The sequence below is a fragment of the Corythoichthys intestinalis genome, chromosome 2, assembly GCF_030265065.1.
Source record: "Corythoichthys intestinalis isolate RoL2023-P3 chromosome 2, ASM3026506v1, whole genome shotgun sequence".
Lineage (NCBI taxonomy): Eukaryota > Metazoa > Chordata > Actinopteri > Syngnathiformes > Syngnathidae > Corythoichthys > Corythoichthys intestinalis.
The window spans coordinates 63,108,284-63,133,883 of record NC_080396.1 but is presented as its reverse complement, the minus strand read 5'-3'; the positions used below and the strand labels follow the sequence as shown (position 1 = coordinate 63,133,883).

General features: G+C 42.6%; 1 protein-coding gene across 1 annotated transcript in view; it reads left to right on the top strand.

The window, feature by feature from the left end:
* The window catches only part of sgk2a (serum/glucocorticoid regulated kinase 2a), a 31,767-nt gene that overhangs the window by 3,269 nt on the left and 2,898 nt on the right, over positions 1-25,600 (top strand). Inside the window, exons 2-8 of the mRNA XM_057830619.1 lie at positions 2,082-2,147; positions 5,447-5,508; positions 11,818-11,875; positions 13,314-13,397; positions 20,334-20,465; positions 20,553-20,665; positions 20,893-20,929. Coding sequence (XP_057686602.1) covers positions 2,133-2,147; positions 5,447-5,508; positions 11,818-11,875; positions 13,314-13,397; positions 20,334-20,465; positions 20,553-20,665; positions 20,893-20,929 — 501 coding nt within the window. The 5' untranslated portion in view covers positions 2,082-2,132. The remainder of the gene's footprint in view (positions 1-2,081; positions 2,148-5,446; positions 5,509-11,817; positions 11,876-13,313; positions 13,398-20,333; positions 20,466-20,552; positions 20,666-20,892; positions 20,930-25,600) is intronic.

The window sequence follows — 25,600 nt, the reverse complement described above, 5'->3', positions numbered from 1 at the left end:
CACTACAGTGCAATGGTTTAAAATCACGCATTGCTCAGAAGGTTCCCCTGTTGAAGCCAGTACTTGTGAAGGCCCATCTGAAGTTTGCCATCTGAAAGATGCAGATGCATCATGGGAGAAAGTCATGTGGTCAGATGAGACCAAAGTAGAACTTTTTGGTGCAAACTTTACTCGTCGTGTGTGGAGGGAAAAGAAGGATTAGTACAATCCCAAGAACACCATCTCCACTTTGATGTACGGGGGTGGAAACATCATGCTTTAGGGCTGCTTTTCGGCAAAGGGGACAGGAAGACTGTACTGTATAAAGTAGAGGATGAATGGTGAAATGTATCGTCAGATTTTGAGCCGCAACCTCTTTCCCTCTGTCAGAGACTTGTAGATCAGTTATGGCTGGATCTTCCAACATGATAATGATCCGAAGCATCCGAAGTAGTGGCTGCATAAAAAAAGCATACCAAGGTTCTGGAGTGGCCTTACCAGTCTCATCAACTTGGATGGAGCTGAAACTTCGTGTTTCTCAACGACAGCCCCGAAACGTAACAGATCTAGACAAAAGATTTGTGTGGAGGGGGCCAAAATCCCTGTTTCCATCTGTGAAAACCTGGTGAAGAACTACTGAAAGTGTCTGACCTCTGTAATTGCAAACAAAGGCTTCTGCATTAAATATTTGCACTGATTTTCTTTGGGGTACAAATACTTATGAACCCCAGTAAATTAAAAATAAATTATTGAAAAAAATCATGCAATGTGAGTTCCGGATTTTTTTTTAGATTATGTCTCTATAAGAGGAAATGCATACCTATTTTCTAAGTGGGTGAACTTGCAAAATCACAAGGGGTGCAAATACTTCTGCTCCTGAGTCCTCACTGTATGTTGTTTGGTCAATGGCAAGGGGTGGACACACTCAGGTCAATTGTAGCTTCCGCTGTCTATCGTGAAATGTGCATTTTTGTTGTGTGGTCATTAAGTCGTATGCATAGGGCGGAAAACACAGACAAGGCTGAAAAAGCAGTTTCTGCTCTTGCATCCTTCTATAAAATAAACCGCTGTATTTTAAGTCAAAAGAACTGTTGAGTCTGATAGAACAATATGTCTGTCAGCTGCCAGAACAGATTCATGGCGTATTAGGTCCCCGAAATATTTCTAATTTGTCCGTTTTACCTTGAAAACCTCAGTTTACAGACGTCGCGCAATCGCTTTTGTTTCAACCCAACCATAAAAAGAAGGCAAGTAATAAATATTTATCATTCAAAATGTCTGTCATTTTTAGCTTAGAATCATTAATTGATGTCTAATATTTCTTTTTTTAAAAAGTAAACGACTTTAAAAAAAATTATTTACTCGCATACTTTAAAGTTTTAAACAAATTACGTCACAATGAAAAAATTGCCGTCTGTAAAAAAGTCACGGATATCTACCTTATAACTATCATTTAATTGTATTTTTTTTTTGTTACTATCGCATTTTCCCCAATATTTTAGATGATAAATTGTCGATCCAAACAAAGAAAAATGGAAGAAAAAAAAAAACCGTTTAAAGGGGTAAATATATGAAAATGAAAATCTCGATTACTCCTTGTCGTCTGCGATTTCTGCATCGCGACCCTTGTTATATTACCATGTTTCACCCATAAAATCGCGAAAAAAATCCAGCTGTGGCCATTCACATCTGTGTCTTGACACTCGATGATACATGCTATATGAGAGTTTTTGGATCGAAACAAGGTAAATATGTAAATCATGGCGTCTTTAATTCTGCTGCTGCGTGTTCTCACCTCCAGTTAGGGTTTTGCTTTTTAAAAATATATGTATTTTTTTAAGAATGCCCTCCTGTTCAAAATTTTTCTTCCCCCAGAAAATGAACATTTTAAGCTTTCCAATTATGTATCACGCGTGCAAATCGGACAATTTTGAAATTTGGAGAAATTGGGGGTCTCAGAGCGGAACTTCAAGTCACCTAAGTGTTTTCCGCCATAGGTATTAACAAAAACACTACACTATGTGGAGTAAATGATTAAGCGAATTGCGGATGTGAATCACTTGATTACCGTTGAAGTAAACATTTATCGACTCTTGTGACAGGTTTATCAAACGGATGCTGAGCTCCCACTAATAGTGGAATGGATAACAGCTATGGCCCACTGTAATGTAAGTGATTTTTCATGTGCTAGAGACTACTACTTTATGGCTACAGCTAGAAGTCAGTTGTTTGAGAGAACCAAAGTAACGGGGCACTCCAGTCAAAAACAGTACAGTAGTCATTCCTTTAAAAGGCAGCTACAAATTGAGCTTTAAGTATAACTACAAGGACCCTCAACGTCAAGAGTTTCAAACCTAAGCAATCCGCAAGGTGGTCCGATCCGTCCTGCAGGGTTGTTCTGCCTGACAGGCACCTTGTGGCTCATTCTGTAAAACTAGAAATTTGTGATACAGTGGGGCAAATAAGTATTTAGTCAACTACTAACTGTGCAAGTTTTCCCACTTGAAAATATTAGAGAGGCCTGTAATTGTCAACATGGGTACACCTCAACCATGAGAGACAAAATGTGGAAAAAAAAACAGAAAATTGTTTGATTTTTAAAGAATTTATTTGCAAATCATGGTGGAAAATAAGTATTTGGTCAATACCAAAAGTTCATCTCAATGCTTGGTTATGTACCCTTTGTTGGCAATAACGGAGGTCAAACGTTTTCTGTAACTCTTCACAAGCTTTTCACACACTGTTGCTGGTATTTTGGCTCATTCCTCCATGCAGATCTCCTCTAGAGCAGTGATGTTTTGGGGCTGTCGTTGGGCAACACGGACTTTCAACTCCCTCCACAGGTTTTCTATGGGGTTGAGATCTGGAGACTGGCTAGGCCCATCCAGGACCTTGAAATGTTTCTTATGAAGCCACTCCTTTGTTGCCCTGGCTGTGTGTTTGGGAGCATTGTCATGCTGAAAGACCCACCCACGTCTCATCTTCGATGCCCTTGCTGATGGAAGGAGATTTTCCCTCAAAATCTCTCGATACATGGCCCCATTCATTCTTTCCTTTACACATCAGTCGTCCTGGTCCCTTTGCAGAAAACAGCCCCAAAGCATGATGTTTCCACCCCCATGCTTCACAGTGGGTATGGTGCAATTCAGTATTCTTTTTCCTCCAAACACGAGAACCTCTGTTTCTACCAAAATGTTCTATTTTGGTTTCATCTGACCATAACACATTCTCCCAGTCCTCTTCTGGACCATCCAAATGCTCTCTAGTGAACCGCAGACAGGCCTGGGCGTTTACTTTCTTCAGCAGCAGGACACGTCTGGCAGTGCAAGATTTGAGTCCCTGGCAGTGCATTGTGTTACTGATAGTAGTCTTTGTTACTGGGGTCCCAGCTCTCTGTAAGTCATTCACTAGGTCCCCCCGTGTGGTTCTGGGATTTTTGCTCACCGTTCTTGTTATCATTTTGACGCCACGGAGTGAGGAGGGAGTTGAAAGTCCGTGTTGCCCAACAACAGCCCCAAAACATCACTGCTCTAGAGGAGCATGGAAGAATGGGCCAAAATACCAGCAACTGTGTGAAAAGCTTGTGAAGAGTTATAGAAAACGTTTGGCCTCTGTTATTGCCAACAAAGGGTACACAACAAAGTATTGAGATGAGCTTTTGGTATTGACCAAATACTTATTTTCCACCATGATTTGCAAATAAATTCTTTAAAAATCAAACAATGTGATTTTCAGTTTTTTTTTTCCACATTCTGTCTCTCATGGTTGAGGTTTGACCATGTTGACAATTACAGGCCTCTCTAATATTTTCAAGCGGGTGAGAGCACAATTGGTGATTGACTAAATACATATTTGCTCCACTGTATGTGTGATCAAGTGTCCACAGCCACTCGTTCATTTGCCCCCACCCTCACAATCACAATGGCAGATGATGAGTTAAGAAGGAAGTGACCCAAAACCAACAAGAAGTGACCACCTCCGTGAAGTTGGACCCCCATCAGATGCTAATTTATAGAAAAATTATGTGATTTTCGTTCGTGCTGCTATCATTTTTTAGATATTAACGTTTCATTTTTCGGTCAATCTGAGATCAACCAGCTCCCCATTTTGATTAAAAATGGTGCCCATCGTTTGTGCTACGTTTGTACTGGTTTATGCCGTAAAAAATTTGTGGGGTCAGGTGGCGGGGCAGCAGCTTTAGCGAGGAAGCCCAGACTTCCCTCTCCCCAGCCACTTCAACCAGCTCCTCTGGCAAGATCCCGAGGCGCTTCCAGGCCAGCCGAGACAGTCTCTCCAGCATGTCCTGGGTCGTTCCCGAGGCGTCCTGCCGGTGGGACATGCCCGTAACACCACTCCAGGGAGGCATCCAGGAGGCATCCGAACCAGATGCCCGAGCCACTTCAACTGACTCCTCTCAACGCAGAGTAGTAGTGGCTGGACACCGAGTCCCTCTCGGATGACCGAGCTTCTCTAAGGGAGAGCCCGGACACCCTGCAGAGGAAATTCATTTCAACCGCTTGTATCCAGGATCTTGCTCTTTCGGTCACGATCGACTCGTAAATCGAGAGCTTCACCTTTTGGTTCAGCTTCTTCACCACTACAGTCTGGTGCAGAGTTCTCATCACTGCAGACGACTGTCTATCTCCGCTCCCTCCTGTCCTCATTCCTCCACTTGGGGCAGGATCTCATCCCCCGACCCGGAGATGTAGACATTTGAGGAGGATAGATGTCCAATTCGCATAAACTGGGAGGATTGGCTGTGGATGCTCAACTTTCAGTGCCACTGATGGCACCCATCCAATGAATGTCTAGCGCCGTCAATGGCAGCCAGTGTGTTAACTTATTTGGCCACAAATAAACTGGTCTGGTCCATATGACATCTAATTGCCAAGAATGTGGCCCGCGAACCAAACTGGATTTGACACCCCATTGTCATTGACAGCCAGTAAGTCACAAACAGTGGCAAAAAAACTAACCAGAGAGACGAGATAGTTAATCCACTACATTGATTCGGAACTAAATAAAATAATAATGCGCACGTATAACAGTAACTGAATTTAATTGAATACCTGTGACAAAGATTCACTTGGATCGGTTTTGAGTTACTGGTAGCCTGTCAGGTGATGTTTGCGCCTGAATGACAGCTAAAAATAGATGATCAATGAGCCCACCCCGCCTAAAATCTGTAACTAATGGCAAAATTATATTATATAGTAATTTAACACCGACTGTAACAAAGAAGTGGTTTATTTTGACGGTGATATCTGGCAGTTGAGAATATGACTCAATGGAACATTGCTTTATTTTGAAGCCAGCCTCCAGTGGCAATCCCCAGTACTGCAGGCTTTTAAAACACAAGGTGTCATTTTTACACCCCGATTGTTGGCCTCTGATATTTATGCAACATTGAGCAGAGATGATCAAAAAATTAGCATTGATATAACTTGTTTCTGTTGTTGCCTTCTAGCCACGGTCGCCAACCTCATCATCCCCTGATGATGTCAACCTGGGTCCTTCAGCAAACCCTCAGTAAGTAGCTTCTCCCTACAGACGATGTGACACTTTAGGGTGGCCATATGTCCAGATTTAGTCCGGGCAGTCCTTGATTTAAATGGACAAATAAGCTTGAGGCTGCGCCGGATGATTATTTGTCCTCCATTTTGGGAATTGGGTAATTGAGATCTGAGAAGGGTTAATATTGCGATAACGTATCATTAGGAAGGTAAAACTATCGTGTATGACGACAGTCTAAACCTTGTTCAGAATTCCTATTAATGGTTGAACAATGCTTGGTCAATTGTGCACCACAAAGCTATAGGACATATGGTTAACCAATAATGTAAAACCTTCAAATTTGGAATTCCGTAATTTTTGGACTATAAGGCACACCTGACTATAAGCCGCCACCCACCAAATTTGACACGAAAATGACAATTGTTCATAGATAAGATGCACTGGACTATAAGCCACTGCTGTCCTCACTGTATTATGGGATATTAACACCAAAAGATATTAACCGGTAAAACTTGATTTGACAGTGGCATCATAAGAGTAAGACCAAATGAACCACCATGAAGCTTTGAACCAATTTGTTGTATAGCTTCTTTGTTTGAAGAAGCTCTATTTGGCCATCACTGCTCCCTTGGGGGAGAAAGTTAACCTCTGCTGCCACCTGCTGTCAACACTGTTGTCATCCGACATGCCTCCTAGCATTCATTGCAGCGCTACAGATGTTTAAATAACAATCAAAATTCATGTTCTTGGCTAATTATGTCTTAAGTTACTGTTCCAGCTGTTTTATTAATCGCTAAATATGGTATTTGGTAACACTTTATTTGACAGTGGCACCATAAAACCGTCATAAGACGATCATAATTATGCATGACACTGCCATGAGCATTCATGAATGCTTATGACAAATGTCATTTTGAGTCATCCGCCAAATTATCTCTCTTTTGAATGGATGTAAACGATCCGAGCTGGAAATAAATGGTGTTAGTGATATAATTATTTATTTATTTATTTATTATTATTATTTTTTTCTTTATTAAACCTGTCCTGTTCAGCTGTTTGACACAGAGAATGGAAGTCTAAGTGCCCGGATTCTGAACAGTTTTAATGTTTCACATTGAGAGTCTGACATACTCCCATTGTGATCATTCAAAATACCTTTTTATTATGACAAAGCAGCGAACAGGAAGGGATTATGGGGGGACAGAAGAAAAGAAATACAAGAGAAGAAAGAAAAGAAACACATACACAAACAACAACAAGAAATACATTGAACATCTAAACTAGTTACTAATATGCTGGTGCTATCGTCAGCGAGATGTATTTCCGGTTTACACCATGTGGGGGCCTATTGGCCAGTGAAAGAGGAGAATGGGGGTGGGGGTGTCTATAAGACTATAAGCTAAGTGATTGAAAGGGGTAGAGTGTACACAAATCAGTTCTGTGATCTAGAACCCAGTAATCGTGTGAATCTCTTATGAGTGTAAGCCTGTTGGCGACCAACCCTACGCCGCCGCATCGCCAATCCCGGCACCGGAACCCCCAACCCGAGCATGCCCTACCACATACAGCAGCACGCAAGCCCCACCGGGCGCGCGACAGCCACGCAGACGGGCGGAGAAACCGCGCGGGCACCAACCCAGGGCCACGGCCCCCACCCAGCCAGCCCGGGGAGGGAGGGCGGGCGGGGGGCTTGGGGGGCCATGCGCAGCCCATCCCTCCTCCAACCGCCCAGCAAAGGAGCCACCGTCCCCCCCCCGGGACCCAGGGTGGTCCCCCGGGCCACCCGCGCGCCCATCAACCGGCCTTCAGGGATGGCAGGAGGGGACGCATCACCAACCCCACGCCTACACCCACCCCCGCCCGCCCACCCGGGCGGCGGGCCACAGCCCCCCAACCGGCACGGCACGCCACGGGACCCCCAGCGGCCCACCAAGCCCCAGGCAAGGCAGGGTCCCCCGCCGGTGCAGGCGACACCCCGCTGATACACCGGCGCCCAGCCAGCGACCCGCGACGGAGCGCAGGGCGGACGCCCAGCCAGAGAAGAGAGGGGAAGGCGGAGGCAGGAGAACGCCCAGGAACTGCCACGGGGCGATGCAAGATCGGAGACCCGACCCCCCAACCCACTCCCGCGGCCGGCAGCCGAGGCAGAGGGGAGGCCACACCCCGGGAGCCACGCCATATAGAAAAAGTGTGGGACCCACCTACCACCCTATTACTGTGGCTGCCAGGTTCCCGACTGGCAGCCATCACCCAGCACCGTGATGGGGGTGTGAGGGGAGGGTAGTGCAATGTATGCATTAAAATAGGAGAGCTTGGCTTGGGGCAGTGGGACCGCAGCATGGAGTTTCTGTCCAGCCGCCCGTCCCACCGCCCTTTGCCGGAGCTCTCCTGTGGAGTATGATGTGTGTGGTGCATTTAAAAAAGGTGCAGGGATGGCGGGGCCTGTGGTGAGGAGGCAGCCGTGAGCCCCCCCCCCCCAGCAGGTCCCAACCATCCCACAACCTTGGTGTGTGGTGCATTAAAAACAGGGGGGAGTCGGGCTGGGACTGTAAAGCCCCGTCCCAACTCTCCCCGGAGAAATGTATGAGCATGTAAGTGCCAGGGTGAAAAATATTTACAGTGCCGAAGTGAGAAGTGCGTGAGTTAAGAGGCAGGCTCCCGCGGGCGTGGCCCCGTCCACCAGAACCACCGGCCGCAGGGCGGAAGAAGCGTCAGGGCCTCAATCAATCCCCGCCCCAGACCACCCACGGCGCCTCCGCGACCGCCCACCCCCCTCCCACCCACCGAGCACCCACCCCGCACCCCGAGCAGGCGCCACACCAAGCACCGGCGACCAGGGGGCGTCCACCCCACCGGCAAGGGACAGCAAGCCTCACCCTAGGCCCCGCGGGCCCCAAGAGGCCCCGCTAACGACCCTGCCGGCCGGGGGGCAGCCGCGGCCGCCGCGGCCCAGGGAGGCGGACAGGGCCGGAAACAGACCAAGGGGAGAGAAGCGCACCCCCCACAACCCACCCCCGGGCCAAGAGGGGTGCGCGGTATGGCACCAGAGGGCACCTCCCCGGCACCCGGTACAGGGAGACGCGGCTCCGGCCGGGCGGACCTGGGAGGGAACCATGGCTGCCGCATACACCCCCCGGCCCCCACCCCAACTCCACCCCACCCCGGCCGTCCGGGGAAGGGCCGCGGCCCCGGACCGGCACCCGCACGACCCCCCCACCCGCCCACGACACCAGCGCGCGCCCGACGGGACCCCCCGCACAGCCAGACGCAACCGGACAAGCCCCGGCCAAAAATCCCGGGGGCCAAGACCGGCGGCGGGACGGCGCAGGGCAGGACCCCAACAAACTCCACCTGTAAAGCTGATAGAAGAAGAGGTTTATCAAACACCATTAGATGTATGCCAAGGACCAGTGAAGTGTATTATTTACGCATAGTTCCTTAATTGTTCCAAGTCTGATAAGTAATATATAGGGTGTTCCAAAAAAAGTTGCATATGATCCCCAGTAGCTGGAAACCAAATTGTCTATGAGTATCCTTGTAAAATAAGCCCATTGACCGACTAAACTGTGAAGGAAGAAAAATTATTTATTACATGCTGTTGGGAGTGTATAAAACAGTTCGGATTTAAACATGTCCAGTTTCCAGCTGCAGAAGGATGCATACAACTTCCCTGGACACCCCGCATACATCCATTTATGTATACATTTTTATTATTTTTGTGGCATTCCTTCGCAGGTGAGAGAGAATCCTTAGTCTATGTTCATCATTCTTGCGACCGTTTCCCACTGTTGTTCGTATTTGTCCATTTTATTTGTCTGTTTGGCAGATATTTTCTCTAATGTTATATATTCAATGATTAGATTTAGCCATTGGTTAATGCTAATGTTTTGTTTGTTTTTCCAATTCAACAATATTGTTTTTTTGGCTATCGTTAGACTTGCTAGTAGTAGCTAGTTAGTGATATAATTTGCCGGATGATATTTAATGACATCTGTCATAAGCATTCATTAATGGGCATCATCGTGTCATGTCATAATTATGACGGTCTTATGGCAGTTTTATGGTGCGACGTTCAAATAAAGTGTTACCAAATACCATATACATCAATTAATGAAACAGCTGGAACAGTAACTTAAGAAGTAATTAGCAAAGAACATGACTTTTGATTGTTATTTACATCTGTAGCGCTGCAATGCATGCTACGAGGCATGTTGGATAACTACAGTCTTGACGGCAGGTAGCAGCAGAGGTTGACTTTCTCCCCCAAACGAGCAGTGATGGCCAAATGAAGCTTCTTGAAGCATCGAAGCTATACAACCGATTGATTCAAAGCTTCATGGTGGTGCATTTAGTCTTAGACAGTCTTATGATGCCGCTAACAAATCAAGTTTTACCGGTTAATATATTTTGGTTATCTATTAACCCAAATAAATGAACAAACAAGCCGCACTGGACTATAAGTCTCAGGATTCAAATTGAGGGGAAAAAAGTAGCGCCTTGCAGTCAGAAAATTATGTAATGTATTTTTGCATTTATTTATTTTAATGCAAATTTAATTTGCTTATAAATGTGCTACTTGCCGCACTGCACTTTGGAAGAAACAAGCATTGACAAAATACTGAAATGTGAACAAATATTTTTCCTACTCTGTTATTCACTGATTACATCATGATACAGATGGCATCTCATATATAAATGGGCTTGTAAAGAACAAAGCATCTCACAGTCACTGTATTAAGATACTGTTGTTATTATCATGTAGAAATTGTATTGTTGTGGGGAGTACGGACACTTGAGTAAATGTTGCAATTTTATGTCTCACTAATCACCCCAAAATGTCCTGTTTTTTGGGTGTTTTGAAAATGGTCACTCTGTGGTCCCTAACCTTATACAGGTAGTCCCTGGGTTACGACGTACCCGACTTACGTGATTTCGACTTTATGATGCCGGAGTCTCGTCCGCCATTTTGTCTCCAGTCGTTTTTTTGTGTGTGTGTGTGTTTTTTTTATAATGTTGACTTTTGTTTTGTAATGCATGCTTTAATTTTGGCACAGGAAGCGTAGAGCAAGTAGTTGATCCGTACGCAAGTAAGAGCGCATGTACATACGAAGAATTTATTTGCGCACACGAAGAGGAGCTCGTTTGCTCCCACGAAGAAGTCGCTCAACCGAGTGAGAAAGAGAAGGGAAAGATTACAGCTACAAGCCTGCGCGCACTTTTGTTGCTTGTGAAGTATCCACAGAGTTTATTGTGCATTCTCAATTGTGGTCGACTACTTGGGGTGAGTTTATGTGATTGTTTTTGATGATGTACGGACGCTAACTGATACATGCTAATCGTTTGTGCAGATTGTAATTGCTGTATCAGCAGCTACTTATGAACACAAATTTGAATTGCTGTTATTGAAGATGAAACTGATTTAATTTCATTTTTATTTTAGTTTTATTTTGCAAGTGTTGATGTCATGAGCAGCTGAATAAGTCAGCAAACCACACGGACGTCTGACATTGTCATTTGGAAGCTTAGCTTGCTCTCTGGCTAGTATTTAGCTCTAATGTCTTGGTGAGGACAGTACAATCAGGTGTAATACATGTTTTTGGATAGTTATTTTGAGATTTAGAGGGTCTTCAGGGGTACTTAATCGGTTAATTCCGATATATGCGGAAATTCGGGTTATGCTGGCAGTGTAGGAACGGAACTCATTCATGGCCCGGGGACCACCTGAAGTTTTTTTCAGGGGCGGAGCTTAGGGGGGTGCATGCGCACCTGGACAAAGGCGTCCAGAGGGGACAGTTTGCAGGCAGGCTGTAATGTAGTGTTTAAGTGTTAAAATATTTCAGGTCCCCTCCCTCGCTTGCCCGGTCGTATGGAGGAGCCTGCATCGTGAGTGGGGACCCGCAAGTCATGAACCACTATCACCCCACACCCCTTCCCACTCTCAGCTGGGCGACTCAAGGGGCCCGTTGATACTCATTACACACGGGCCCTGTTCACATTTATTCCACCGCTGGTTGTTGGCATGTTTTCAAGAACTAGCTATCAGTCAGAGGTCACCAAAAAATTAATTGGTGGTGTGCAATAATTTATGTCATATATTTTGTATTCATTGAACAAACATGCTAAACAAATTTCTCCTCCCAATCATGGCACTGGGCCAATTACAGTAAAAGTAATGGTATACACTTATTGCACCACATAAACCTAACAATCTTTATTTATTTTATATTATCTTATCTTTTTTATCCATCATGCACAGATTTCGTGTATAATGGCGTTCACAAAACATTAATAGCCTTTAACAGATAACTCTCTGTCTTGTTACAGTGCCAAGCCCACTGACTTTGACTTCTTGGCTGTCATTGGCAAAGGGACCTTTGGAAAGGTGAAATAATTACTTATTCACATCATGTTGACATGAACCCATTTTACCCTTGAGGGGGCATCCAATGAACTACTTGGACATTCAACATTATTCCGTTCATTTAGTTTTGTTATTTATTTAATTCGACCAGTTTTCACTAACTTCACACATTTATCATAGCATTTGTTGTTACGCTAATAAACCACTATACCCCCGGTCACTGCCTATTTGCAGTTCCTGGCTACGTGACTATAGACTTTTTTGGCTAGTATTGAAGGAAGCTTCAGTAGTCAGAGAAAAAACACACATTAAATTTTTTTTTTTTAAATTGTCACTGTTAATATGATGGAAAATCATGGTGTATTCTAGTTTAAGCAAGTTTGCTTGCTACAGCTATCATGTCCCTTTTTAATAATAACTACAAATCCTGCAATGATTCATGTAGTCAACTGTAGATGGATGCACTGATGCAGTAAGCAGGGGTCAGTATTGTTGTACAGTACCTAAATGTGACGTAAGACAGAAGTAGAGTTGCAGTTGACAGTATGCACATAGCGTTTTCATGAATCATTAACTGTGCCGTCATTTGAGGTCGTCTATCACCGGTGGCAAAGTAACATGAAATGTTGCCGGACAACTGTTTGAAGATAAAGAGTGTGGAAGTATATGTCAATTTGAAGTACTAGTATTGAATTTTTTTTTAACTGTCAAAATATTCAAAATACACTTTTCAGCTTATAAAATTCAACATGCTGTACTCAGTTGCACTTTATTTGAATGCTTCTTATGACAGTGTCATCGGACTGTCATAATCATGACATTACACATATCATGAATATGGATACTTATTACGGATGTCATCAAGTGTTATTCAGTAAATGATGACCCTTTTGATGCAAGGTTGACATTGTTAAGTAACTGTGTAAGAATGTCCTAAGCATTCATTCACGTTCATGACAAGTGTCATGTCATGATTATGACAGTCTTATAACTCTGTTGTAAGAAGCATTCAATTTAACTGTTACCCTGTATTCATCTACTTATTGAACTTGTCAGCCGCACATTAAATATATACTCTTGAGCAACTCGAGTTGAAAAAAACATGCAAAATAGGAAAGATTTCCACTTACAAAGCTTCAACGATTCATGTTCTCAGTTCCCATTGAGTGTTATTAAAAGGATGCTATGTGTCAAGGTTATCTGTGATGGTAGTAGTACAGCCTTGACCCTATGCAGCCTGTCACTTGTACTCTATTGAGATGTGTCAGCAAGACAAGGTTATATAATGTCTTCCTTTCTTTCTGGCTATGCGGTACTCAATTTGGTCAGTCTCATGTGTTTCCATACAGTTCACATGGTCACACGAGGGCTTTGGGGCCGAGTCCTAGCCGCCGAGCGTCCTCATGGCGCTGCCAAGTGTTTACTAAACAAACCATTCACAAATAAATCTTGCATGCAGGTCCTGCTTGCCAAGCTCAAAGACACCAAACAATTCTATGCTGTCAAAGTGCTGCAGAAGAAAGTCATCTTGAAGAAAAAGGAGGTGAGAGCCTATTATTATCACTACACTCCTCTTTAAAGAGGATGCAGCATCTACTTTCGAATGAAAATTTAGGCATGAAAAGGGAACGAAAATACTGTAGATTACATTATCCCACATTCCTGCTAATACACTAGTTAACCATTACTCATTATGCATTTTACTGTTTTTTGTTATACCAGATCAATAGAAGTCATTACTATTAGGCCTTCAATGAAAGTTTAAGAAAAAACTGAAATGTAGATAGTACCAAATACTCAGTCGGTCTTAAAGCGGAAGTTCAGAATTTTTTACATTATGCTTAATGTTCGAGTTAGCGGGGGTTAAATTAGTCGGAGGCCTTGATTTTTTTTATTTTTTAAAATCCCTACAGTTTGTTAATTATTTATTAATTTTAAGGGCTCCGGAGTTTTTAAGGCTACATCTGCACTAGGACGGATAATGGCCTTAAACGTGTAATTAGTTGGACTATACGGCATGTCGGCTACAGTAGTATGCCTGTTATTCGGATTAGTTGTTAAACGGATAATGTAGCAGGTAATATTACCCGCTGCTGAATATGGACTGCTGTCTCCGTACAACAATCGGTGAAAGTGATGCCAAGCCGTTGCCATTTTTACTGTGGCATGACGGCATCGTAAACAATGGAGGCGGACGATCACGACGTGCCATTCCCGCTCCTCTTTTCTTTTCTACACATTTTTCTTGAACCTTTAAACTATGTCTCAATAATATCCTTCAATTCAGTGCCCATTTGTGGTCTTTCCATCGTGGATAACGCGGAGACTAGCGTTTTTTACAGGGGGGGGGGGGCAAAATACCCTGGAGAAAATTATCTTTCCTAGTGTAGCCGCAGCCTAAGCTAGCGCAAGTCAATGGTCCCTTCCTAGCATGCCAATAAAAAACTATATTAATATATCTAACATAGTCAAATGAATTCAAAATGCAGATCATTGTTCAAAGTACCCATGCGGTCAAAACAATGTTACACCAAACTGCCGTAATTCATTTATTTCTGCGGGACTGTTTTTTTTTTTAGATGCATAATGCGACCACAATAGAGAGGAGCTCTTCAGCCACTCGTGCTCATGCTGCATTCGAGGAAGTTGGGAAGTCAAACTTTTCCCACTCGAATAGTACCAGCTGCGACCTTAAGGCGTTCCAAACATTTTTTATTTTGACCATCAAAAGACATGTTGAACCCGCAGCAAACATGGCTTCTCGTAAGCAATCAAATTGTGGAGGAAAATAGACAGCTAAGGTAAATAGATCACACTCTAAACTGCATTCTTTAGTTTTACTATTGACGGTCTGCTTTTCAACGGGCAGCCCATTTTGCTGAGTGACGTCTGATTGAAGCAACTCGTGAAGTCGGGGTACTTTTTTTCTGACTTCGCGACGAGGCCCTTGCCTGGCACGGCCTAACTGTTCTCCCTGTATTTTTCAAACACCGTGAGAAGATTATGGGCCGCAGCTCCTTAATGGCCTCTCGAGCCTGAACGAAATCATCCATGCAATCAGATTTGTTTATTTGCGTGACGTGTTCTTAACGAGCAACGTCACTCTTGCGTGTCGGAAGTTGTCTCCACAACAACACAGATGGTGACCGATAGAGCCGAGAATAGGTTCCAATCTGCGGTAAATTCAGTTTTAAATGACTAAAAACACACTGAGTCGCTAAAACCAAGTGTCTTGCGTTAGCCATGTTGAATAAACTTCTCCGTTCTCCGCTGTCCTCGTATGTTTATTTCGACACTCTAGAGTTTCTTGTCGCTTACCAACATCACGTCTGCGCGTCGCTGATTGGTCCACTCCGCTGTCTGTTTGCTGTGGCTTGCTCCGCCCTGGAAATTTGATCCGCGGAACAGTTGCCAGACTATCGCTGGTACAGCGGTGAATCTGGAGTTCCGGGCAAACTAAGCCCCCCCCAGTTTGTGTCGCGTTCCAATGATATTCATCCTGGTGAGAGGTTGGAAAACTCCGATTTCTCACTGTCTTCGACTGCAGCATCAGTCTACGGAGTCTTGACTGATGAATGGCGACATAGTGAAACATGTATTCAGATGCTGTGGAAACAGAAGAAATGGGAAAATGTGACTTTCCACAAATTCCCTATGAAGAACAAAGAACAATACAAACTGTGGATGCTTGCTGCTGGTTACGGCATAAACACACTGTTGGAAAAAATATCACTCCGCTCTGCAGCCTGTTACCTACAGAGCTGCTGGATTACAAATGTTGTTTTTCATACTGCAGTTATTGACAAGCAGAGGTATGTTTTCATAAATTCATCCTGAAAACATAGCTAACAGTACTGATTGCATGGGTCATCGGTGATTTTCATGCATGCATATGTTTCTTTTTTCGATTGGCATACTAGGATGGGCTGATTGACTCGCGCTAGCTTAGCCACTCCGGAGCCCTGAAACTAATAAAAAACTAACTAACTGCATAGAATTTGTTGACATCAACTTAACCGACTATTTCAACCCCCGCTAACTCAAAGATTAAGCCTCATGTCAAAAATTCTGAACTTCCCCTTTAAGCCTGTACGTACATAACCCAAAGTGAATCACTGCTTCTCATTAAATATAAAATACACTTTGAAAAGAAAGGGAAAAAAACTCAGTTAATGAACCACAGCAACTTTCTGTATTATCAACTTTGTTTTGAAGCGGCATCACAATGCCAATATTATGTAATCTCCAGAATGCTCTGTGCAAAGGACCTTTGGTTTCTTTATCAGTCTCTGTCAGTCATTATTAAAATGAAGCAGCATAATGAAACTGTAAAATCCTTTTAGAAGGGGCCAAACACATTTGTGCATGTACCAAAACAATCAGAAGTCAAGTCGCATTTTTAACACAGCCCCTAAAGAGGCACTAAAGTTCAAGAAAAAAAAAAACATAATTTTTTTATTATGTATTTTACCAGGTTTGCACAACCATTTGCATTCAACATGCCCAGAATATGATTTTTCAAGCTACTTTAGCTGGTCCTTTTGGGACTCTTCTGCAGACTTGCGGTTTCTCGTTAATTTGGAGCTGACGTGAGCTTATTTAAGTACTCTTTACTATGATTGGCTGTCAGTGGACTGATTGTGTTAGTGGGAAGGTTATGGCTGTTGGCTATGCGTGTGGTGACTTTGACACATCTCGGAGATGCAGGCCACCATCGTTCTTCAAGCGACATCAAGCTCCACTATTTCACAATTATACGAAAATAAAATATCCACTCATTTTACAGTCCCACTTCCGCGAGGTTCCGTGCATGCCTTCGCGCAGACAGGCGTATTTCAGTCAAGAGATTTCGCTAGGACCTCCTGGTTCCAAAATGCTTGAGATATTCCTTTAAAAATTCTACTCAAAGAAAACATTCACTCACTTGACAGCAACATACTCACACAGTGCATCAAGGCTGGAGGTCATCGTCTTCTTGCAGCTGCCTGGAGCTGACGCACAGGAGGAAAAGAAAAAGTTGATCGAGGACCAAGCAAGGAGGCAGACTTTTGTTGGCACGCAAACTAAGAAAAGTGCATTTTGGCCGGCTAGACAGTGAGCAGTGGAGATCACGGGAAAAAGTGCCAAAGGCAGTAACTGGTCTTGTGACTGGTCGTGCGACACAATGTACTAAACCACAACGAATGCACATATTTAGATTATAATGATATTTTATCTACAGGGGGCTATTGAAGTTCACTGGCCCCACTATCAAAACCACTGGCTTAGGTCAATGCATCAGTTATTGATCCCAATAATCACGAAAAAGAACAATTTGCATGAACATTTTTTTTTTAGGTAGAGTTAATGAAAAGTGAAGTGAGCAAAATGGTGCAAAAACATTAATCCAGTGCAAATAATCCTATTCCTATTCCATAATCACATCCATTATCACTCCAGTATAGCCAACATTTTTCTTGGGAGGTCCAGGGGGAGGCGGGCCCACGGGAGAGCCCCGTGCCTGGGCAAAGCTTTCCCTTCTTCCCCTTACTGCCCTCTGGAAGTCTCGCCCGGCTCAGTTGTCGTGGCAACAATTTAGAAGTCAAAGAAATGACAAAGGCAATTATGGCTAACTATTTTCAAGCTAGACCATCGTTGTGACGATATTATTTTCTACATGGTCACGAGGATGAAATATCACGTTATTTGGGTTTTCTCTTGCTTTCTAGTTTTTTTCTAACTTACTTGTCTGCATATGTGGGCATTGATCTGCACACCTCACAGTAAACCTCGTTTCTTCTCTTATAGTCAAGCCAAGTTAAGTGGTCTCGCTACTGGGGCTAAAACTTTCTCTCCCTTTTCTTTTCATATTGGATTTAGCGCTTTCCGTCAACTCCTCTGGTGACTTTCTCTCTCTTGAGTAATCTTTTCCCCTGGTGCTTGGCCGGGTGCTGGGGGTTTCAGAAACATGTCGTCCTGTAGCATAACATTAGGTGTGTACTGAGATATTGACAATCTTTCAGCAGCAGTAATCAGGTTGTGCACATTCACGCAGCAGCGAGCGAGTGAACAAGGTGTGTTTACGCCCCATGGAGAGCAACGGCTACCTGCATAGACTGTAAAGTTGTCTTTAATCGGGATAGCGTAACATCATCAAAACACGGTACCACCGATAATTAATGTGATTTTTTTTTTTTTTTTTTAAATCGACGCATCATTTTACTGGCCCCACCGGGCCAATGGTTGGAGCATTCTGGTAGCCCTGACGGTTTTAAAAGTATGTCCGGGCCACCGTGCCATTGATATTGTCGTCCCCTGATTTACATTGTATTCATTATATGCTTAATGCAACACATTTTAGAACCAGGAAGTTGCAACCTCCAGATGTCTTTTCTCAGAGTTCAGTGCTCTTGATATTAGTGAGCCTGGGGGAAGAACAAAGAGGGCAGGTACTAGCAAAATAAAGCGCGGTGTGATGTGAACCCATGACCAATTTCAAAACCTAACTTTTGCAGAATGATTTACCTTGCAAACTCAATTGGAATGAGATAACAAAGACAACACAGATAACACACTTTGAGCAGGGCACACTCCTTTTTCCCATTTTATGCATGAAATAGTTTAAAATTTTGGAAAATGACTTCAGTGCTTCTTTAATCACAATGTCTAAAAAGAGCATGACCAGTCCACAGTTCAGAAAGATGACAACATCCCCTGATCTAAAGCGAAATAAATCTGTTGACTTAAATTTTACAGTGCATTTAAATATGTTAAATGCAAACAAATTCCCACTCTGCTGTATTGAAACATCATTTATATTAAAAAATTTAATGCTGTATTGAAACATCATTTATATTAAAAAATTTAAATAGATCTGTTGTACAGCATACAGTAGTATGAAAACATGTCTGAACCTTTTGGAATTTCTCACATTTCTGCAAAAAATCACCATCAAATGTGATCGGTCTTTGTCAAAATCACACAGATGAAAAAACAGTGTCTGCTTTAATTAAAACCACCCAAACATTTATAGTTTTTCATATTTTAATGAGGATAGTATGCAAACAATGACAGAAGGGGGAAAAATAAGTAAGTGAACCATCGCATTTAATATTTTGTGGACCCCCTTTGGCAGCAATAACTTCAGACACTTCTTATAGCTGCAGATCAGTCTGCCACATCGAACAGGACTAATCTTAGCCCATTTTTCTCTACAAAACTGCTGTAGCTTAGTCAGATTCCTGGGACGTCTGGCATGAATCACTGTCATTAGGTCATGCCACAGCATCTCAATGGGGTTCAAGTCTGGACTTGGGCTTGGCCAATCCAGAACATGTATTTTGTTTTTCTGAAACCATTCTGAAATTGGTTTACTTCTGTGTTTTGGATCATTGTCTTGTTGCAGCATCCATCCTCTTTTTAGCTTCAACTGTCTGACAGACGGCCTCAGGTTTTCCTGCAAAACATCCTGATAAGCTTTTGAATTCATTAATGATTGCAAGTTGTCCAGGCCCTGAGGCAGCAAAACAGCTCCAAATCATGATGCTACCTCCACTATGCTTCACGGTGAGGATGAGTTTTGCCAAAACTTCCGTGGAGTGTCCAAGTGCCTTTTTGCGAACATTAAACGAGCAACAATGTTTTTTTAGACAGCAGTGGCTTCCTCTGTGGAGTCCTCCCAAGAACACCATTCTTGGCCATAGTTTTACATATATTTGATATGTGCACAGAGATATTGGACTGTGCCAGTGATTTCTGTAAGTCTTTCGCAGACACTCTAGGGTTCTTTTTTACCTCTCTGAGTATTCTGCGCTGAACTCTTGGCATCATCTTTGGTGGACGGCCACTATATGGGAGAGAAGCAACAGTGCAAAATTCTATTTGTAGACAACTTCTCTGACTGTCAATTGATAAACATCCAGACTTTTAGATATGATTTTGTATCCTTTCCCAGCTTTATACAATCAATAATCCTTGATCGCAGGTCTTCAGACAGCTCTTTTGACCGAGCCATGATGCACATCAGACAATGCTTCTCATCAAGACAGTTCTTACCAGGTGTGTGTTTTATAGTGGGCAGGGCAGCTTTAAACCACTCATCAGTGATTGGGCACACACCTGACTTAAACTGTTTGCTAAAAATTGGTTGTGATTGCTCTTTAAGTCCCTTTAGGCAGTGGGTTCACTTATTTTTCCCTTCTGTCATTGTTTGCATGCTATCCTCATTGAAATATGACAACCTATGAATGTTTGGGTGTTTTTAATAATAATAGTTAAAAAACAGACACTGTTTTTACATCTGTGTGGTTTTGACAAAGATCAGATCACATTTGATGGTGATTTTATACAGAAATAAGAGAAATTCCAAAAGGTTCAGATACTTTTTCATACCACTGTACATTCAACCGTAGCCGACTGTGATGACAGCTGAAAGTGTATTTGTTGATGCATTTGGATGCATGTCTATTTACTTTTTAGCACTATGTGTTGCCTTTCACAGCAAAAAAACATCATGGCAGAGCGAAACGTGCTGCTAAAAAGTCTACAACACCCCTTCCTGGTTCGGCTACATTACTCCTTCCAGACTACAGAGAAGCTCTACTTTGTACTCGATTATGTGAATGGAGGAGAAGTAGGCGCAAGGAATTAAAACGAGCAAATAAGTATGGATTCAGGTGTTAAATTGTACCTACTTTTGTACTTGCGCTACGTTGCGCAGCTCTTCTTTCATTTGCAGCGTGAGAGATGTTTCTCCGAGCCTAGAGCAAGGTTCTACACTGCAGAGGTGGCAAGCGCTATCGGCTACCTTCACTCACTCAACATTGTCTACAGGTCAGACATATTCCAAAATAGAACTATACAATATTTTCTCTTGTTAAGGTTGGGACACCATCAACTATGCATATCAGTTTTAAAAAATTGCAGCACAAGTACTGGGACGCTTGGAAAAATGTTCCATCACCTATGTTATAAGATATTTATCATTAATTGTTAGGTTTAGTGATGTCTGTCCATTCATTCCAATTAAAATCATCTGTGTGTGGGTTTTTTGATCGCAGGGATTTGAAGCCAGAAAATATCCTCTTGGATTCTCAGGTGAGTCAGTGTTCATCTATTAACACTTTTTCTCACACCTGTCAATAAGTGATAGTTGGCTTTTATTTTTAACCAGTCCTGTTCAGCTGCTTAGACACAGAGAAGGAGAATGTTACTGTCCTTATGGTCTGAACGGTTTTAATGTATCACAATGTTTGATATACTCCCATCGTGGTTGTTCATTATGTTTTCTTATTAGGAGAAAGCAGCCAACAGGGAAGGGTTATGGGGGGACAGAAAGGAAGGAAGCAGACAGAAGAGGAAATGAAAAAACAACAAAAAATACATTATCAAACGACTATGCCAACTATGAACATAGTGGTGTTATCTTTAGCACTTTTGTTATTTATGTGCGGTTAAGGTCATTGCAGAATTGAAGGAAGTTTGATGCCCCATCCTTCAAAATTTTAAAAATCCACATGCAAAATACTCCCGTAAAAAATGCAGTTTTCCAATCCTTCAATGACCTACTGTAATTAAATCTCAAGTAATACAGTTAAAATGAAATTTGAATTTCAGTTTTTTTTTTTTTTTTTGGGGGGGGGGGGGGTTGTTGGTGTTGGAATTTAACCTTATAGCCAGATTGCCGGAATCACGCCAGCCAAATCGTCGGAACCGCGCTAGAACAATTCCAATGACCCGGGCCTGCGCAAGCCGACCAACCCGGCCAAAAGGCCAAACTCCACGCTTTCACCTTAGTTTTAACCCCTTCTACTAACTCCATTTTTAAAGCTGGAAAAAGGCTTCGAAACACAAGTTGACAATTTATTCCAAATCGACAGCAATCAGACAGCAAGGCAAAAACAGCAAACAGAACCAGACAAAGAGGGAGGCTGGATCCAGGATCAGCAATCACAGGTAAACAAAAGATTCCCAAGAAAAGCTAGCACTAGCTAAAGAATTCAGTCTTTTGAAAGCTTTTCTGGGGCAGGCTGTGAGCCGGAAGAAGGGTGTATTTTGGCGTTGTTTAGGGTTATTGTCTGTTGCGGATTGGGCAGGAGAGTTCGTGCTCTACTGTTGTTAGGGCAACGAGTGTTGAGGATTTTGCCGGCCTCAGCATCAAGTGACTGCAGAGTGTCCAACGGGTTCCTCTGTTATCAAATGTTCCTTGAGGGAGGAGAGAATGTCCGTTCGTTGTTCTGGACTGTCCATTGTTGGTTACCAGAAGAGCTGATGGTATGATTTGGTGGTCCAGACGTGGGCTTGTAGGTTTCCCCATCCGCTGCTCGTCTCGCTCAGTCAGCTGCATGATGCACACGTTGGGTCTCTCAGTCAGCACGATTCTCATGTCGGCTTCCGTAGTCAGCAGGCATCCTCCTGTAGTTGTTTTCTCCCATATTGGCCTGTTGCCATGGCGCTGCAAATTCCAATCACTCACATGCGTGCTCTTCTGCCTCAACATTCATCCATAGTTGTTTTCTTAAACTATGATTTAAATGCTATTTATTTTATATTGGGTGCGTTAGAGTTATACAAACAGTAAATATGGGTAAATATACTATTTCCTTTATTGGTTTCAGTGCTGTCTCTTGTAACTCTGGCAGCATTTGTTTTAGTAAACATTTTTTCAAATGTTAATTATTATTCGTGGAACGTCTCAGAGAGGTTTACTCATACATATATACATATATATATATATATATATATATATATACAGTGGGGAGAACAAGTATTTGATACACTGCCAATGGGTTTTCCCATTGTATGTGTATCAAATACTTGTTCTCCCCACTGTGTATATATATATATATATATATTAGGGCTGTCAAACGATTAAAATCTTTAATCGAGTTAATCACAGCTTAAAAATTAATGTGTGGGTTTCCTCCGGGTACTCCGGTTTCCTCCCACATCCCAAAAACATGCATGGTAGGCTGATTGAACACTCTAAATTGTCCGTAGGTATGAGTGTGTGCGTGACTGGTTGTATGTCTCCTTGTGCCCTGCGATTGGCTGGCAACCAGTTCAGGGTGTCCCCTGCCTACTGCCCATAGGTGGCTGGGATAGGCTCCAGCACCTCCGCGATCCTTGTGAGGAAAAAGCGGCATGGAAAATGAATGAATGAATGAATGAAAAATTAATTAATCGTAATTAATCGCAATTCAAACCAGCTATAAAATATGCCATATTTTTTTGTAAATTATTGTTGGAATGGAAAGACACAAGACGGATATATACTTTCAACATACTGTACATAAGTACTGTATTTGTTTATTATAACAATAAATCAACAAGATGGCATTAACATTATTAACATTCTGTTAAAGCGATCCAAGGATAGAAAGACTTCTAGTTCTCATAAGATAAATGTTAGTACAAGTTATAGAAATTTTATATTAAAACCCCTCTTAATGTTTTTGTTTTAATAAAATTTGCAAAATTTTCATACAAAAAATAAACTAGTAGCTCGCCGTTGTTGATGTCAATAATTACACAATGTTCATGGATGGTGCTGAAACCCATAAAATCAGTCGCACCCAAGCGCCAGCAGAGGGCGACAAAACACAAAAAACACAAGTAATAAATGGACATGACACTGTCATTTTAATCTGTTTGAGCGGAGCATGTGCGTTAATTGCGTCAAATATTTTAACGTGATTAATTTTAAAAATTAATTACGGCCCGTTAACACGATAATTTTGACAGCCCTAATATATATGTATATACACATACACATACAGTGGGACAAATAAGTATTTAGTCAACCACTAATTGTGCAAGTTCTCCCACTTGAAAATATTAGAGAGGACTGTAATTGTCAACATGGGTAAACCTCAATCATGAGAGACAGAATGTGGAAAAAAAAACAGAAAATCACATTGTTTGATTTTTAAAGAATTTATTTGCAAATCATGGTGGAAAATAAGTATTCGGTCAATCCCAAAAGTTCATCTCAATACTTTGTTATGTACCCTTTGTTGGCAATAACAGAGGCCAAACGTTTTCTGTAACTCTTCACAAGCTTTTCACACACTGTTGCTGGTATTTTGACCCATTCCTCCATGCAGATCTCCTCTAGAGCAATGATGTTTTGGGGCTGTCATTGGGCAACACGGACTTTCAACTCCCTCCACATATTTTCTATGGGGTTGAGATCTGGAGACTGGCTAGGCCACTCCAGGACCTTGAAATGCTTCTTAAGAAGCCACTCCTTTGTTGCCCTGGCTGTGTGTTTGGGATTATTGTCATGCTGAAAGATCCAGCCATGTCTCATCTTCAATGCCCTTGCTGATGGAAGGAGATTTTCACTCAAAATCTCTCGATACATGGCCCCTATTCATTCTTTCCTTTACACAGATTAGTTGTCCTGGTCCCTTTGCAGAAAAACAGCCCCAGAGCATGATGTTTCCACCCCCATGCTCCACAGTGGGTATGGTGCAATTCAGTATTATTTTTCCTCCAAATACGAGAACCTGTGTTTCTACCAAAAAGTTCTATTTTGGTTTCATCTGACCATACCACATTCTCCCAGTCCTCTTCTGGATCATCCAAATGCTCTCTAGCAAACCGCAGACGGGCCTGGACATGTACTTTCTTCAGCAGGGGGACAAGTCTGGCAGTGCAGGATTTGAGTCCCTGGCTGCGCATTGTGTTACTGATAGTAGCCTTTGTTACTGTGGTCCCAGCTCTCTGTAGGTCATTCACTAGGTCCCCCCGTATGGTTCTGGGATTTTTGCTCACCGTTTTTGTTATCATTTTGACGCCACGGGGTGAGGGGGGGAGTTGAAAGTCCGTGTTGCCCAAGGACAGCCCCAAAACATCACTGCTGTAGAGGAGAGCTGCATGAACAAATGGGCCAAAATACCAGCAACAGTGTGTGAAAAGCTTGTGAAGAGTTACAGAAAACGTTTGGCCTCTGTTATTGCCAAAAAAGGGTACATAACAAAGTATTGAGATGAACTTTTGGTATTGACCAAAAATTTGTTTTCCACCACGATTTGCAAATAAATTATTTAAAAATCAAACAATGTGATTTTCTGGTTTTTTTTTCCACAATCTGTCTGTTATGGTTGAGGTTTACCCATGTTGACAATTACAGGCCTCTCTAATATTTTCAAGTGGGAAAACTTGCACAATTAGTGGTTGACTAAATACTTATTTGCCCCACTGTATACATTGGCAAAAAGTCTTGAAAATGCAATTCTCAGATAATGCTCAATTTCTCCAGAAAATGACTGCAATTACAAATGCTTTGGTAGTAATATTTTCAGTTATTTTGCTTGCAATGAAAAAACCCTAAAAGACAATGTTAAAAAATTAAATCCTTATCATTTTACACAAAACTCCAAAAAGGGGCCAAACAAAAGTATTGGCACCCTCAGCCTAATACTTGGTAACACAACCTTTAGACAAAAATAACTGCGAACAACCGCTTCCGGTATCCATCAATGAGTTTCTTACAATGCTCTGCTGGAATTTTAGACCATTCTTCTTTGGCCAACTGCTCCAGGTCTCAAAAGGGTGCCTTCTCCAAACTGCCATTTTCAGATCTCTCCACAGATGTTCTTTGGGATTCAGGTCTGGACTCATTGCTGGCCACTTTAGATGTCTCCAGTGCTTTCTCTCAAACCATTTTCTTGTGCTTTTTGAAGTGTGTTTTGGGTCATTGTCCTGCTGGAAGACCCATGACCTCTGAGGGGGACCCAGCTTTCTCACACTGTGCTCTACATT